We start from the raw sequence: 13,324 nt of genomic DNA on the forward strand, positions 1-13,324 counted from the left end.
TATCTATTTTATAGATGGGAAAACTGGAGCTCAGAGAGGTTGAGGAACTTGTCCAAGGTCACACTAAGTGACAGACTAAAACTTAAATCCTGTTTTCCTAATCCTCAAATATGTACTCTTTCTCTCATACAAACAAGCTCCTATTTTATTTGTTAGTATGACTCAGGATTTTCCATTGATGAGCATACCTAAATGTTTTAAGCATTAAAAAGATATTAGATCAGGTTTCCAATAGGCACGTATAACTCTAAACAGAAATTTCAAATTGAAAAGCTTTAGTCATGACTATTTCACCACGGACCACTGGTAGACCATTTATCTCCTTGCACAGAAATCTGGCAGGAATAGGCTAAGAATTTCTGCAGGTTATATTGACATTCTTTGGATTTGTGCTTATTTATTCAACAAATATTCATTAAACAGCTACTATGTGCCAGTCACTGTTCTGCGTTCTGGGGAATCAGCAGGAAAAAAAAAAAAAGAGAGAGAGAGAGAACAACGTCCCTGTCTTCCTGGGGATTCCATTCTAGATAGACAGAGGGAGAAAAACAAACAAAACAAGAAGAAAAAAGTCAGGTGGTGATAAATGTTAAAAAAGAAGCATGAAGCAAAGTATGGACACTCTAGATTTGTACATGTGAATCAGTTATAAGCCAAGTGCTTAAGTTCGGTATAGATCCCTAATTACAGATGTCTTCAGAGGTCTGAATCTTGATTCATCTGTGGGAATTGTGGAGGCTAGGCACTCACGGCAGCTCTGTTAGATAGGTATTATTATCTTTATTTTACAGAAGAGGAAACTTGAGCTTCGGCAAATTATAATTATGCCTTGAGGTTACAGAGCTGATAAATGGCAGAGTCAATTTCAAACACAGGTATCTCAGGTCACTCTGCTCTATCCTCAGACCCCTTGCCCAGATCCTGTTAATGTGGGGTTTCTCTATCCTCCTTCAGGCACAAATGCCCAAGGGGTATGTGGCAGTCAGTACCTCCCATTAGTTGCATGAAGTCCTCAGCAATTGTGTTTTAGTCCTAGGAAAACACTAAGTGCATGTCCCGCTGGGACTTTGGAATGATCTAAGCTCCACAGGCCTCTGGCTACCAGTTGGCTTTAGGAGAGGGTCTGGACAGCCTGAAGACCCCTAAGTGTGTGGCAGGTGTAGCTGGGAAATAACTAGGGTAGGGCCCATATAGCGTCTGCCATGTGGTACGTATGTGACAAACATTTGCCAAAGGAAGAAAGGAAGTGGGATGGAAGGGAGGTCAATATCCAGTATGGCTCAGAACACAGTCCAGTGTGATACGTCATTTCTCAGTTGTAGTTTATGTCTGAAAATAGAAAATAGGGTTTTACATGTAGTAGGGAGAAACTGTGATGAGCCTAGTGGGTAACACGTTAAATATAGTATATTAATTATTTAAAGATTTCAGGTAATTAATTCAACTTCAAAATGCAAGAAAAGCATTGTTAGCATGGTTTTTAAAATAAAATGTGAGTGTAAGCTATGTAGCAATATAACCTATATTGTTCTAATTAGAGTGAATGTCCTTTCTCAGAAGAAAAAAATTCAGGAACAATAAATTTTGAAGAATGGTGACAAGTTGTATGTAGCTTCTGTCTTGCACAAAAGGCTAAAAAAGGAAACCAGAAAACCTCAGTTGTGATTTTGGCCAACTTTAGACTTTGTTACAAGCAATTGGGAATTCTCACTTGTGTCAGACAAACCAAATGAGGTTCATCACTAAACCTTTTTACATAAAACATGCATGCGCAAGCTCAGAAAAATGTCTAATGCTCACCACATTTGCCAGAGATGCACTTCTAGAAATCCACTGACATCAGATATATGCAGCCTGATTTTCTCAAACAGAAAGTACTGTTGTGCAGTTTGGAAGGGCAATCACGCTATAGCCCAAGGTAAAGGTTAATTTTGTTTCCCCCTTTCTCTTTCCCTTTGAGATCAATGACCTTCACTTTGAGCAGAGTAGAGAGAAGGATTATTCTGACATCACATAGACACTTATGCTCAGCTAAAATTATTTTTCTTTCCTTTCAGGCAACAGGCAACAAGACATTGGATCTTTATCAGGAATGGTCGTCTTTGCTGTTGTGTTGTCAATTTTTTCATTGATTATAATATTTAACAGATCACTCCGAACTCGGTATGTTTTTGTGGAATTTGTTTTCCAATTTAGACCATATATGTGTACCATCGAAGTGTAGTCAATTCAGTGATATACAAGAAAAATCCATCAACGCTTTTACTCAGAGAAAGGAAAAGCAAACGGAACAGTATTTAATGAATACCTGCCCAGGTCAAACTCTTTACAGACACCATTCATTTTATCTTCACAATGACCCTGCCAGAAAAGCTCTACAGCTTAATTTATGGGTGACTTACATGAGGCTTAGAAAGGTTAAGTGGTTAGCCCGAGGTCACTAAGCACTAGCCAGGAGTCCAGATCCAACAGATATCACAACTCATGTACTCTCCTTCACTCCACAGCCTTCTCACTGTGCCTTCACATTTATCTACAGTGCCTGGATTCTTTAGAGTGGTTAAGTCATAACCTGCCTCAAATTCTATCCAAACAAATCTCCTGAGTCAGTATGAAGAGAAGTGTGGCACCATCTGAATCATCACTTTGGTATCAATTATGTTAGTGTTTTAGCCTCCAACCCCAATGCCCACTCTCCTTGGCCTGCAACAGTCATTTTTTTCCAATATGGTATTAGTGAAGATCTATGCCTAGTGATGGAAAAATGAGGCTTTGAGGAAAGTAAGGCCTTTGATTTCCTAACGTTTACTAATTACACGGAGGATGTATCTCTAATTGTTTCATGTGGCAATGTCCCAGTACATCCAATCACTCACAAATAGTAACACATGAATGTTCTTTGCCTAATAGGCATTGAGTTTCTCTTTACTGCCATCACTTGCTTCATGAGATAATCTTTCTTTTAAATTTATAATTGAAACACAGTAGAAAGATTTAGAATAAGTACTCTAAATAAAGTATACTAGTGATTTTTTATTTATTTATGTAGACTTCTCTTTCCTCAGAACTTAAGTATTTAAATTACACATTAATAAACATACCCCTGGTACCCATGTGAGACGAGTAAACAAATACGGAACTTTATTTTTGGTTGTTTTAAAATATACTTGATTACAAAGTCCTTTGCAGTATTTTAATATTTAAACTTATACCACATAAAAATATTAATATTTGTGTTGTTATCCAAAGATGTCCTAGTTAGTGTGAAATTTTAAATAACATTAAATTTGTTACGAATAACCTAAAAATTAATTTCCTGTTGGTAATGACAAATAAGAAACAGGACAATTCTTATTGCTAATTTAATTACTTCAATAAGTATTCTTTTTAAAAAGATAAAAGAAATAAGATATAATTCCAATATAACTATTTTACATATGAGCAGATACTGTTATTTACTATAAATATGCATTCTTTATATAAGCCTTATATCAGAAATAGAACTGGAAAACAGAGGGTAAAATATTTTAAATATAATGAAATGAAGGGTGGGTAAATATGTGTATAGACATATTTATATGTTTTCATTGTAACAGCATGCTGTATAAAATCTTTTTATAACAGCATTAGCTTACTAATTTGGTCTAATTTTAGGTTATAGAAAGAGTGTGAATTAGTAAAAAAGCTGAATCATAAAACAGTCTACAAATATGTGTAAAGAAATTATTTTTATCCTACAGTTCAAGGTCAAATTGGGCTAGCGAAGCACATTCAGTCGTTTTGGTTGTTACTTAGTAAAAGTCCTTGGACAATCTGCTTAAACACATAAACAAGTCTGATCTGTTGTTAATGGTGCCTTGTTAACAAGGAAAATTGTGCCAGAAATCAGTTTAGTCTCTTTTAAGTTCCTGGCACAACCTCTTTGCTCAAATCAATTTTTACTGTAAATGTACAAAGTGCTTTCAACACAGTGGCAGTGACAAGGGGTAACGTGGGGGAAGAAGTGGGTCATATACAGCTTCTCCCTCTTCTTTCCATCACCCCACCCTAGCAATCCTTAATAAGCACACAGCCTAAGTCAGAACTGGTATTCTCACTATACCACACAACTGTGAGGCAGCTACCCCAGCCTCCTGTTCCATCCATATAAAGAGAGTTTAGAGCCACCACTATCATCTCAACCCTATTTGGAATCATTACAAATTCAGAAATAGAGGAGCTCAAATTATATGTTTTATTATACGACATTCTCTTCTTTAATATTTTTCTGTGGTTATGGTCACTTTGGTAAGTTCTACAAAATATCCCTAAAGTTTTCCAAACGTTTTCATGCTGGTATCTCCTGCTTATAATGGTTTGCCATTTCTAACATGTGTATAGTTTCACTTCCAGGGTGGTTGTCCCATTTATCTTGAATCTAAGTGTGTGTGTTTTGAAATGTTCCAGCTCCTTAGAGAGAAGCAGAGCAATAGAGAGAAGAGGAAAATCTGAGTAGATATTGAATCAACTTCTCAGTTAACTATTTAAAGTCAGAAATGGAAATCTTAGCTCCTGCTTCAGAAAGTTTGATTTTTATTCTAGTTGATTCCCTAATCTCCTATACGATTGCCTGTAACAATCCAAAAGCACAATGCTTCTTCTGATGTGTCATTTTTGTTTTTCAGAATTAAAAGAAGAATCTTATTGCTAATACCAAAATGGCTTTATGAAGATATTCCTAATATGGAAAATAGTAAAGTTGTGAAAATGCTACAGGTAACTAAACACCACCAAGTAAAAACTAAATGGTAGCTGTGACCAAGAGTGCAATACAACACAGTAGAATTTCCATTCAAATAAATACATGCGTGTGTATACTAGCATAACTGTATAAACATATGCAGAAACAAAATTATACATATTTCAAATCATACTTTAGAGAGATAAAAGAATGGAGTTAGAGAAAGAAAAGAGACACAGAAGAAAGAAACAATGCTACTCAAAAGAGGAAAATGACATGAAAGATTGTAGGCCAGGTGCCAGAGTCACTTGGTGGCCACACAATTGGTAGGTTTCTTCAGGGACCAAAGGAAGAGGGCAGAAACGCTCAATAGAATGAACCGCAAAGACACAAAGGGGCTTCCATCTTACATGAAATTGGAGAAGCAGGTGGAGCCCAAAGAAGACACCACTTCACTCCTGAGACCCAATGGAATTCAAGAAAATAAATGAGAGGACGGTAGCAGATGGTGTCACCAGAGGTGGGCCAGGTTTCCAATTTAGCAAAGAAGAGAAGGGTGAGTTGGGAAGACCCGCAGGGTATAAGGGACTTTGCTGGCAATGGAGGAACTGCTGGTGATTGTGGATGAGGGGAATCTATTGTGTGTGCTCTTTCTACTTTACAGCACTCTGGCCTGGCCGTCGAGGAGCTTAAAACCCAGTTGATGGGACAGACACATTCTCCAAGTATTGCAATGCAGTGATGTAAGTGCAGTGACAGAAATGAGACGAAAAGGAATATAGAGCAAACATATTGAAAGATAAGTAGGAATTGCTCAGGAGAAACATTCAAAAGAGGGAGGACAACATGATCAAAGGCACAGAAGTGAGAAGATCATATTTAGTATTGCTTTATCAAAAAGCTTTACTTGAGGAGTGGCTAGAATAATGCTGGAATGGTGAGTGGTATCAGATCACAAAAGGTCTGACTGCTACGGAACTCAGACTTCATTCTGATGACCAATAGCTTTCAAACTTAAAAAAAAATTATTTTTAGCCTAGGATCTCTGTGTTCAAATGGTGCGAGGAAGACAAGTATTTGTAAATCAAATAAATTGGCTTTATTTGGAGTTCTGGTGAGCCCACTAACCAACTCCTTCCCCAACCCCAGAGAAGTCCCTGAGGCAAAAGTTTTTAGCCTGGGTTGCATATTAGAATCCCAATGCTGAGGCCACAACCCAGGATCTCTGGGGAGAGATGGGCCTGAGAAGACCCAAGAATTTTCCAAAGCTTCCCAAGTAATTCGACTACTGTTAAGTGGTTGAAAACTATTGCTAAAGACAATGAGGAGCCAATGAGGGATTTTCAATTGAAATTTTCAATGGAGTCACAGTCCCAGGAAAGAGGCAGAATTAGGAGGGTCAGAGAAATGAGCATAGTAAGGTGTGGACAAAATGTCAAGCAGCAAGGATCCATAATGCTGACCACTCAATAGAAGGTCTATAACATAAGGAGTAAATGAATCCATGGAACGTGACAAGGAGCAAGTCACTGGTGGTCCTGGCCAAGAGGTTCAGTTGAGAAGTGAATGGAAAGTGAGCACATGGGGACTGAGAGTGGAGACATCTTTGGATGAGTGTGGACTAGAAGGGAAGTGAAGGAAGGGGCTATGCTGACATGTGATCAGCTCTCAAATACTAGTAGAATGGATGAGTAATAGTAGCTCCAGAGGGGTGTGGAGCCAGATGCATGCTTGTGATAAATTGGATAGGCCTGAGGATTATGACAGAAAGAGAGGGGAAGTTGATTAAACAAGACTACGAAGAAGCAAGGAGGGGATATTCTAAAGGGAAGAGGTGGAAAGTACACCTAGAGCAGGAGAGATCTTTGTCTCCGGATACATGAAAGAGAGAAAGGGTGTGCGTAGGGTTGATTTCAAAAGAGGTAATGTTGCCTAACAGTGGAAGGGTGATCTTAAACAGCTGAACCCACATATGTAATGAAGTACATAGTTAACAGTTAACCAAGGACAAGCATATATTCACCAAACTACAGATAATAAATACTATGGTCTTAACATTCATTCCACTTCAAGGTTCTATCTTACTCACACATTAATTATCCTAGAGAATTGGGGATTTTTATGGCTCAAAGAATTGTCTCTGATCTCGTTGTGATCACACTCTCTTCTTCCTCTATCATCCTCACTCTGGAATAGTCCCCATTGGCTTTCATTGTGATCCGATTCCCACCCACTTCTCCATTCAGTTGCCAGCCTGAAGTGGAGAAAACGAATGCCTCCTTCCTCAGAACACAGCCGCTTTACACTCTTAGTTTCCTATAGTATGTCTAGTTCCTTTGACTTCATCTGACCTTGAACAACAGTGGTGCCCCCTTATTTGTGGTTTTTCTTTTCGCAGTTTCAGTTACCTGTGGTCAACCTTGGTCCAAAAATATGAACTGGAAAATTCCAGAAATAAACAATTCATAAGTTTTAAATTGTACGCCATTCTGAGCAGTGTGATGAAATCTCGAACCATCCAACCCAGGATAGGAATCACCCCTTTGTCCAGTGAATCCACATGGTATATGCTACCCGCCCATTAGTCATTTAGTAGCCATCTTGGTTATCAGATTGACTGTTGCAGTCTCACTGTGCTTGTGTTCAAGTAACACTTATTTTACTTAATGATGGCCCCAAAGCACAAGAGTAATGATGCTGGTAATTTGGATATGGCAAAGAGAAGCCACAAAGTGTATGTATGTATGTGCAGGAAAAAATATAATATAACAGTCATATGCTGCTTAATGATGGGATACACTCTGAGGAATGCGTTGTTAGGCGATTTTGTTCTTGTGCAAACATCACAGAGTGCACTTACTACAAACCTGGATGGTAGAGCTTACTACACACCTAGGCTGCAGGGTGCAGCCTATTTTTCCTAGGCTACAAGCCTGTACAGCATGTCACTATACAAAACAACAAAGGATTAAATCAAGCACAAGAGAAAATGATGCAATCAAGAGACAAAATATACACAAGATGGATGAGGCTGCTGCCAGTGTGACACAGTAGTGTTACAGCAAACGTTTTTCTTATAAGTAGAAAGAGCACTCTAAAACAATGATAGAAAGTATAGTATAGTAACTACATACAGTAACACAGTAGTTTATTATGTACATAATTGTATTGCTATACTTTTATATGACTGGCAGTACAGTAGGTTTGTTTATTCCAGCATCACCGCAAACACCTGATTAATGCATTGCCCTACTGTGTTATGACAGGTATGATTTGACTAGATGATAGGAATTTTTCAGCTGCATGATAATTTTATGGGACCACCATTGTATATGCGGTCCTTCATTGACCGAAATATTGTTATGTGGCACATTACTATATAGGATTAGGTACTATCGTTGATTTCAGGCATCCACTGGGGGTATTGGAACACACTCCCTGTGCAGAGGAGGGGACATGTCTGCCCGTCCTAATCCAAACCTTGTAATAAATTCCGTGGGGAGGTTCAGCATGAAGAAAATTTGAGCACTTCATGCTGTTTTATTCAAAAGTTTCCTTTTTGCCAAACTTCCTTCCCATTCTGGGCTCCTGGAATTAGAAGTGAACCTTAAGGTTTTCTTCAGATGAGGTTTTGTTCTAGTCAGCCCAGAGTGCTATAACAGAATACAGAGTGGCTTAAACAATGAACATTTATTTCTCACATTCCTAGAGGTGGAAAAGTCCAAGATCAAGACACTGGCAGATTTGGTTCCTGGTGAGAGCTCTCTTGCCGACCGCTGTCTTCTTGCTGGATCTTCACAGGGCAGAGGGAGGATCCATCTCTCTCCTGTTTCTTCTTATAAGGGCATTAATCCCATTCTTGAGGGCACCACCCAAAGACTAATTACCCCCCAAAAAACCCCACCTCCTAATACCATCATATTGTGGGATTAGGGCTTCAATGTATGCATCTTGGAGGGACACAAACATTTAGTCCATAGCAGCCAGCTATAATTTTATAATCATGTTGGGTGGGAGTTATTTGCCCTAGGAAGCCAGCCATCCAACTGGAAGGCTTCGAGTACTTTTCATACACAGAAGAATCATCAGACTTTTATACAAATAAAACCCTTCTTCGTCTATCCTCCTGATTATCACAGACATGTCTGAATTGTGAATAGCTGCACATATTTAGAACGTCAACTCAAAGCACTTATTACAACTTTATTCTCAAATGGAAGCAAAACACGATTCTCCCCCTACTCCATTTTGTCATTGAAGCAACAAAATATTTTCTTGTGGTAAGGCTCCATAATATTAAGAAATATTGCAAAATATTTCAAAATCCAAATTTTAAAAGGCCCTGAAATAATATTCCAGTTACTAGTATGCAAAATGCTCTCTCTCTAAAACTTTTAAAAGCACTGAGACATGTGCTTAAAACATGGATTATTTTTATTTTTCCTTTCTTTTAGTCTCCTCAAGGGAAAATTTAATAAAGATTTGGAATGAAGCAGGATAACAAAGGACAGAGCAGGAGATCATATGGGAAGAGAAACAATATGAAAAAAAGAAGGGGAAAGGACAGTTGAGGGAAAGCAGAATTCTACTCCTTATTCAGTTATCCAGCTGGCCCCTTAAATGTCTTTTGTAAAATAAAATGATGTTTTCTTCTTCCTAGGAAAAGAGAGAATATGTGAATAATAACTCCAGCGAACAAGTCCTATATGTTGATCCAGTAATTACGGAGATAGAAGTCTTTCTTCCAGAAGAACACAAGCCCACAGACTCCAAGAAAGAAAAGAATACAGGATCCCTGGAGACAAGAGACTACCTGCAAAAATCACTACTCACCAATGCTACAGTTGTGTATATTCCTAATCTCAACACTGGGTATAAACCCCAGATTTCCAATTTTCTCACTGTGGAAAACCATCTCAGCAATAATGATGAAACAGCTTCCTCAACTCTCAAACCATCAGTTGATTCCGTAGACCTGGGAAAGAATGCCCAGTTTAAAAAATACCCTAATTTTGCTTTTTCTGTCTCAAGTGTGACTTCGCTAAGCAACACATTACTTCTTGAAGAATTAAGCCTCATTTTAAATCAAGGAGAATGCAGTCCTCCTGACCTGCAAAACTCAATAGAGGAAGAAACCACCATGCTTTTGGAAAATGCTTCACCCAGTGAAACTATTCCAGAACAGACCCTGCTGCCCGATGAATTTGTCTCCTGTTTGGGGATCATGAATGAGGAGTTGCCATCTATTAATTCTTATTTTCCACAAGATATTTTGGAAAGCCATTTCAACAAGATTTCACTCTTGGAAAAGTAGAGCTGTGCAGTCAAAATGAATGTGGGAAAGCTGCCTTGCAATCTGAAGTTGGATCTCCTCACTTCAACATAAATTTAATTCTTCCCTATTTCTTAAAATTAAAGAATTAAGGTCCAAAGATGGAACATACCTCGTGGTCACAAAAGAAGCAGCAATATTAGGGACACTACCGATATATTTTTTAAAAGTATCAACTGTATCCTTTTCATTTCCCCTCATTACAACACACAAAACAGATCTCTCTGTTGTATGAAAGATAAATCATACAAAATATGTGGTAGTGAAGTAAATGCTGAGGATAGGTCTATAAAATCGAGACATTAATATTTGGTTGGAAGAGGAGAAGCAAATTTAATTTTAATTTTATTGCTTAAAATTCTCCATATCCTCATCAAACATAACAACAACAAAATAAGCAAAGGATAGAAACAGAGGAGCAATTAATTAGGATGTTTGCTGCATTATTTTTTCTACCTTCTATTCAGGTGTTAGAGATTTGATCTTACCTTATTTGGATCTTGGACAAAGAGAGTTGTAAAATGATGTGTGGAAATCATGAGATTGCTATCTTCATTCAAGTTAAGAGTGATGACATTATTTTCCTGTGGTGTAGTTGGTGTATTAATTACACCATACAAGAATTAACGAGGTAGCAGAGGCAGGATCAGTAAGGTGTAATTTATTTTGTAATCAACTATACATTAGACATATGTCAGCAAATTACTGTTAAAACAGGTATCTGTCCAAATCTGGGATAGGAATAATTGCCACACCTGTCATTGCTCCATGTCCCATGTCTCCTGCAGACATCAGTAGCTGATCACCACATGCCTTTCTGCTGAGCCCTAAGGTGGCCTCAGAATCATGTCAAAACAGAGTGCCTGATGGCAACAATCAATAAGGGCTGGGACTGAAGATGAACTCTACTATGAACCAGGTCAATATTAAAAGGTGGGTGATCTTAAAAATATGTAATGCATATTTTAAGCTGAGAAATGGTACCCAGCACACTTCTCTGTTCCAATTAACTTTTATGGTCAAGGGGAAAGTTTTTTTTATGATCAGAACAATTTGAAAATCTCTTTCTAACAGTTGTCAATATCAATAACTTATATTCAGATTAAACAGTTTAATTTTATTATAAATCATCAGTTAACCAAAAAAAGGACCAGTTGGTTAGCATGTGTTTAGCACATATGAGCAAGCTATTTTGTTTTGTTTGGGGCTTTTCTTAAATAAAAATAAAAATGCTAAAAGCAGTTTTGTTTTCATTAAGTGTCCCCGTGAGGAGGATGACCTGGTTTTCGTCCCAGTGTTAAATATGGTAAGTGTGCCCTTTCATTCTCAGAAGCATCCCATGTGGTCATCATATGGTCACTCTATCTGTGAAGACTGTTTAATGTCCAGCATATAAGTAATTTATCTCAAATCATCTCTTTTTTTTTCATGGACAATCTTCTTTATTTTACTTTATATCATTTACTAAAGCCATTTTACTCCAAAATGGAACATTATTCACAGTGTAGAAAACATTTCCCCTGCTGTGAAATTCTATGCTACCTATCCTAAAATACGTGTATATTTGTTGTATTTTACATATTTTGAGAGTGTATTTTAAATCACTAATGAAATGCTAATATGAAATATCTTGACTTATAAATGATTATATGCCTTTGCTTTATTTGTCTCTAAAGGGAGAACATAATGAAGCAAAGAGGCAGGCAGTATTTGAGATAGAAATATCAAAAGATTGAGATAAATCTTTAATGTTTACTAAATGATGAAGACATCTGTTAACATGTGAAGAAGATTTTCATAGTGTATTTCAATATAATTGTAAAAAGTCTCCCATCAAAAAAGCTTGTGTCAAGCTTAAAGGATGGCAGCATTATTTGGTGCTCTCCACATGCTTCCATTACAGTGAGTGCCTCCTTTAGAACTTTCTTCTTGCCCTCTGGAGTGGAAAAGGGGCTGTTTTCTCTTCCTATGGGGTTTTTTTGCCACACCCACATTCAGCATGGAGGAGACACTTCTAGTTCCATCTTTGCCATTAGCCCTTGTGGTCCTAAAAATTGAGGCTATACCTGTAACAGAGGCAATGTACCTGCCATTGTCCCAACTCAGGGAAAATTTCAACCCTTCATCACAATGCAACCTTGGTAAATGGGCAAGGGTTTTCTTCTATGATTCTTTAATACAAGTATTCACTGAGTATTGAATGCCCCTTCTACGTGCAAAGTACTCTGGGCGATATGGATGTTAACAAAGTCCCTGCAGCCTTTGGGCATATATTCCACAGACAAGAAACAGACAATCCATGAGACTAAGTCATTGACCTTCAAGGAGCTTACATTTTAGTGCGGAAGGGGTTGAGGATAGGAGATGGAGGCAGAAAAACTAAAAAAAACAATGCCAGATAATAAGTGCTGTGTAGAGAGGGAAAATGGGGTGATGTGGAGGAGAGATACTGGCAGTCAGGGAAAGTCTCTCCCAGGAGGGGTCTGACAATGCCATTTGAATTGTAGGTAGGAGCCAGCATGTGAGAATCAGTTTGCCACTGATAAGTCCCTTCTATAGAAAAATTCTCCAGTGGCTGACATCTCTACTTCTGTCCCTCCTCTACAAGTTGCCCCTAACCCCACCTCCTGCCACCTCTCCTTTCCTCTGCCAGAATTTTCTGTAGATTGGGGGACAAGTGTGTATCTTTCTATCTTTCCATTCAACTCTTGGGCTTATATTTTCAATCATCCTCCCTTTGACATAGAGGAAGCACATGACTGTGGCACAGGGCAGTTTTCATAAACAAAGTTTAGCAACTGAAATGAAATGAAAGCTGTTGCAGAAGCCCAAACTATAAAACAGGTGAAAGCAAATTCCTGTTGAAATGGAGATTGAAGGCCATGCCCCCCCTGCCCCCCCGCCCCCCCCGCCCCCCCCGCTCCTGTGTGGCTACCACTGAAGCAGCCTACACATAAAGTATGAAAATCCAAGGCCGGGGGGTTCTCTCTTCCATACCTGGGTGATCTGGATCCCAGAAGAACCTCGAGAAGCCCATACCTCAGATTGCACCAAAATTTCCATCTCAGCCATAGGTTGCCAACCCAGGCTAATGGGACCAGAATTCCCCCAAACCTCCTTACATCTTCAACAACTTCATAAAAGGGAACTTTCTCTCAGAGATTGCTAATAGAGGCAGTACTATTTGCAATAATTAACTTGTTTCTTTCCAATTACTTTATCATAAATTTCTGGGTTTTGTTCAACTTAATGTTCTTTTTGTGATCACTAAC

At 38.3% G+C, this 13,324-nt stretch overlaps 2 protein-coding genes across 2 annotated transcripts in view; one reads left to right on the forward strand and one right to left on the reverse strand.

Annotated features, from left to right (window-relative positions):
* IL23R (interleukin 23 receptor) overlaps window positions 1-12,839 on the forward strand; it is a 54,201-nt gene extending 41,362 nt beyond the window's left edge. The window contains exons 9-11 of the mRNA XM_019731100.2: window positions 2,058-2,163; window positions 4,665-4,755; window positions 9,381-12,839. Of these exons, the coding sequence (XP_019586659.2) occupies window positions 2,058-2,163; window positions 4,665-4,755; window positions 9,381-10,034 (851 nt within the window). The 3' untranslated portion in view covers window positions 10,035-12,839. The remainder of the gene's footprint in view (window positions 1-2,057; window positions 2,164-4,664; window positions 4,756-9,380) is intronic.
* Window positions 1-13,324, reverse strand: part of LG06H1orf141 (linkage group 06 C1orf141 homolog) — a 163,133-nt gene that overhangs the window by 104,840 nt on the left and 44,969 nt on the right. The gene's annotated exons all lie outside the window — the stretch shown is intronic.

This window comes from Rhinolophus sinicus, linkage group LG06 (assembly GCF_036562045.2).
Source record: "Rhinolophus sinicus isolate RSC01 linkage group LG06, ASM3656204v1, whole genome shotgun sequence".
Classification (NCBI taxonomy): domain Eukaryota; kingdom Metazoa; phylum Chordata; class Mammalia; order Chiroptera; family Rhinolophidae; genus Rhinolophus; species Rhinolophus sinicus.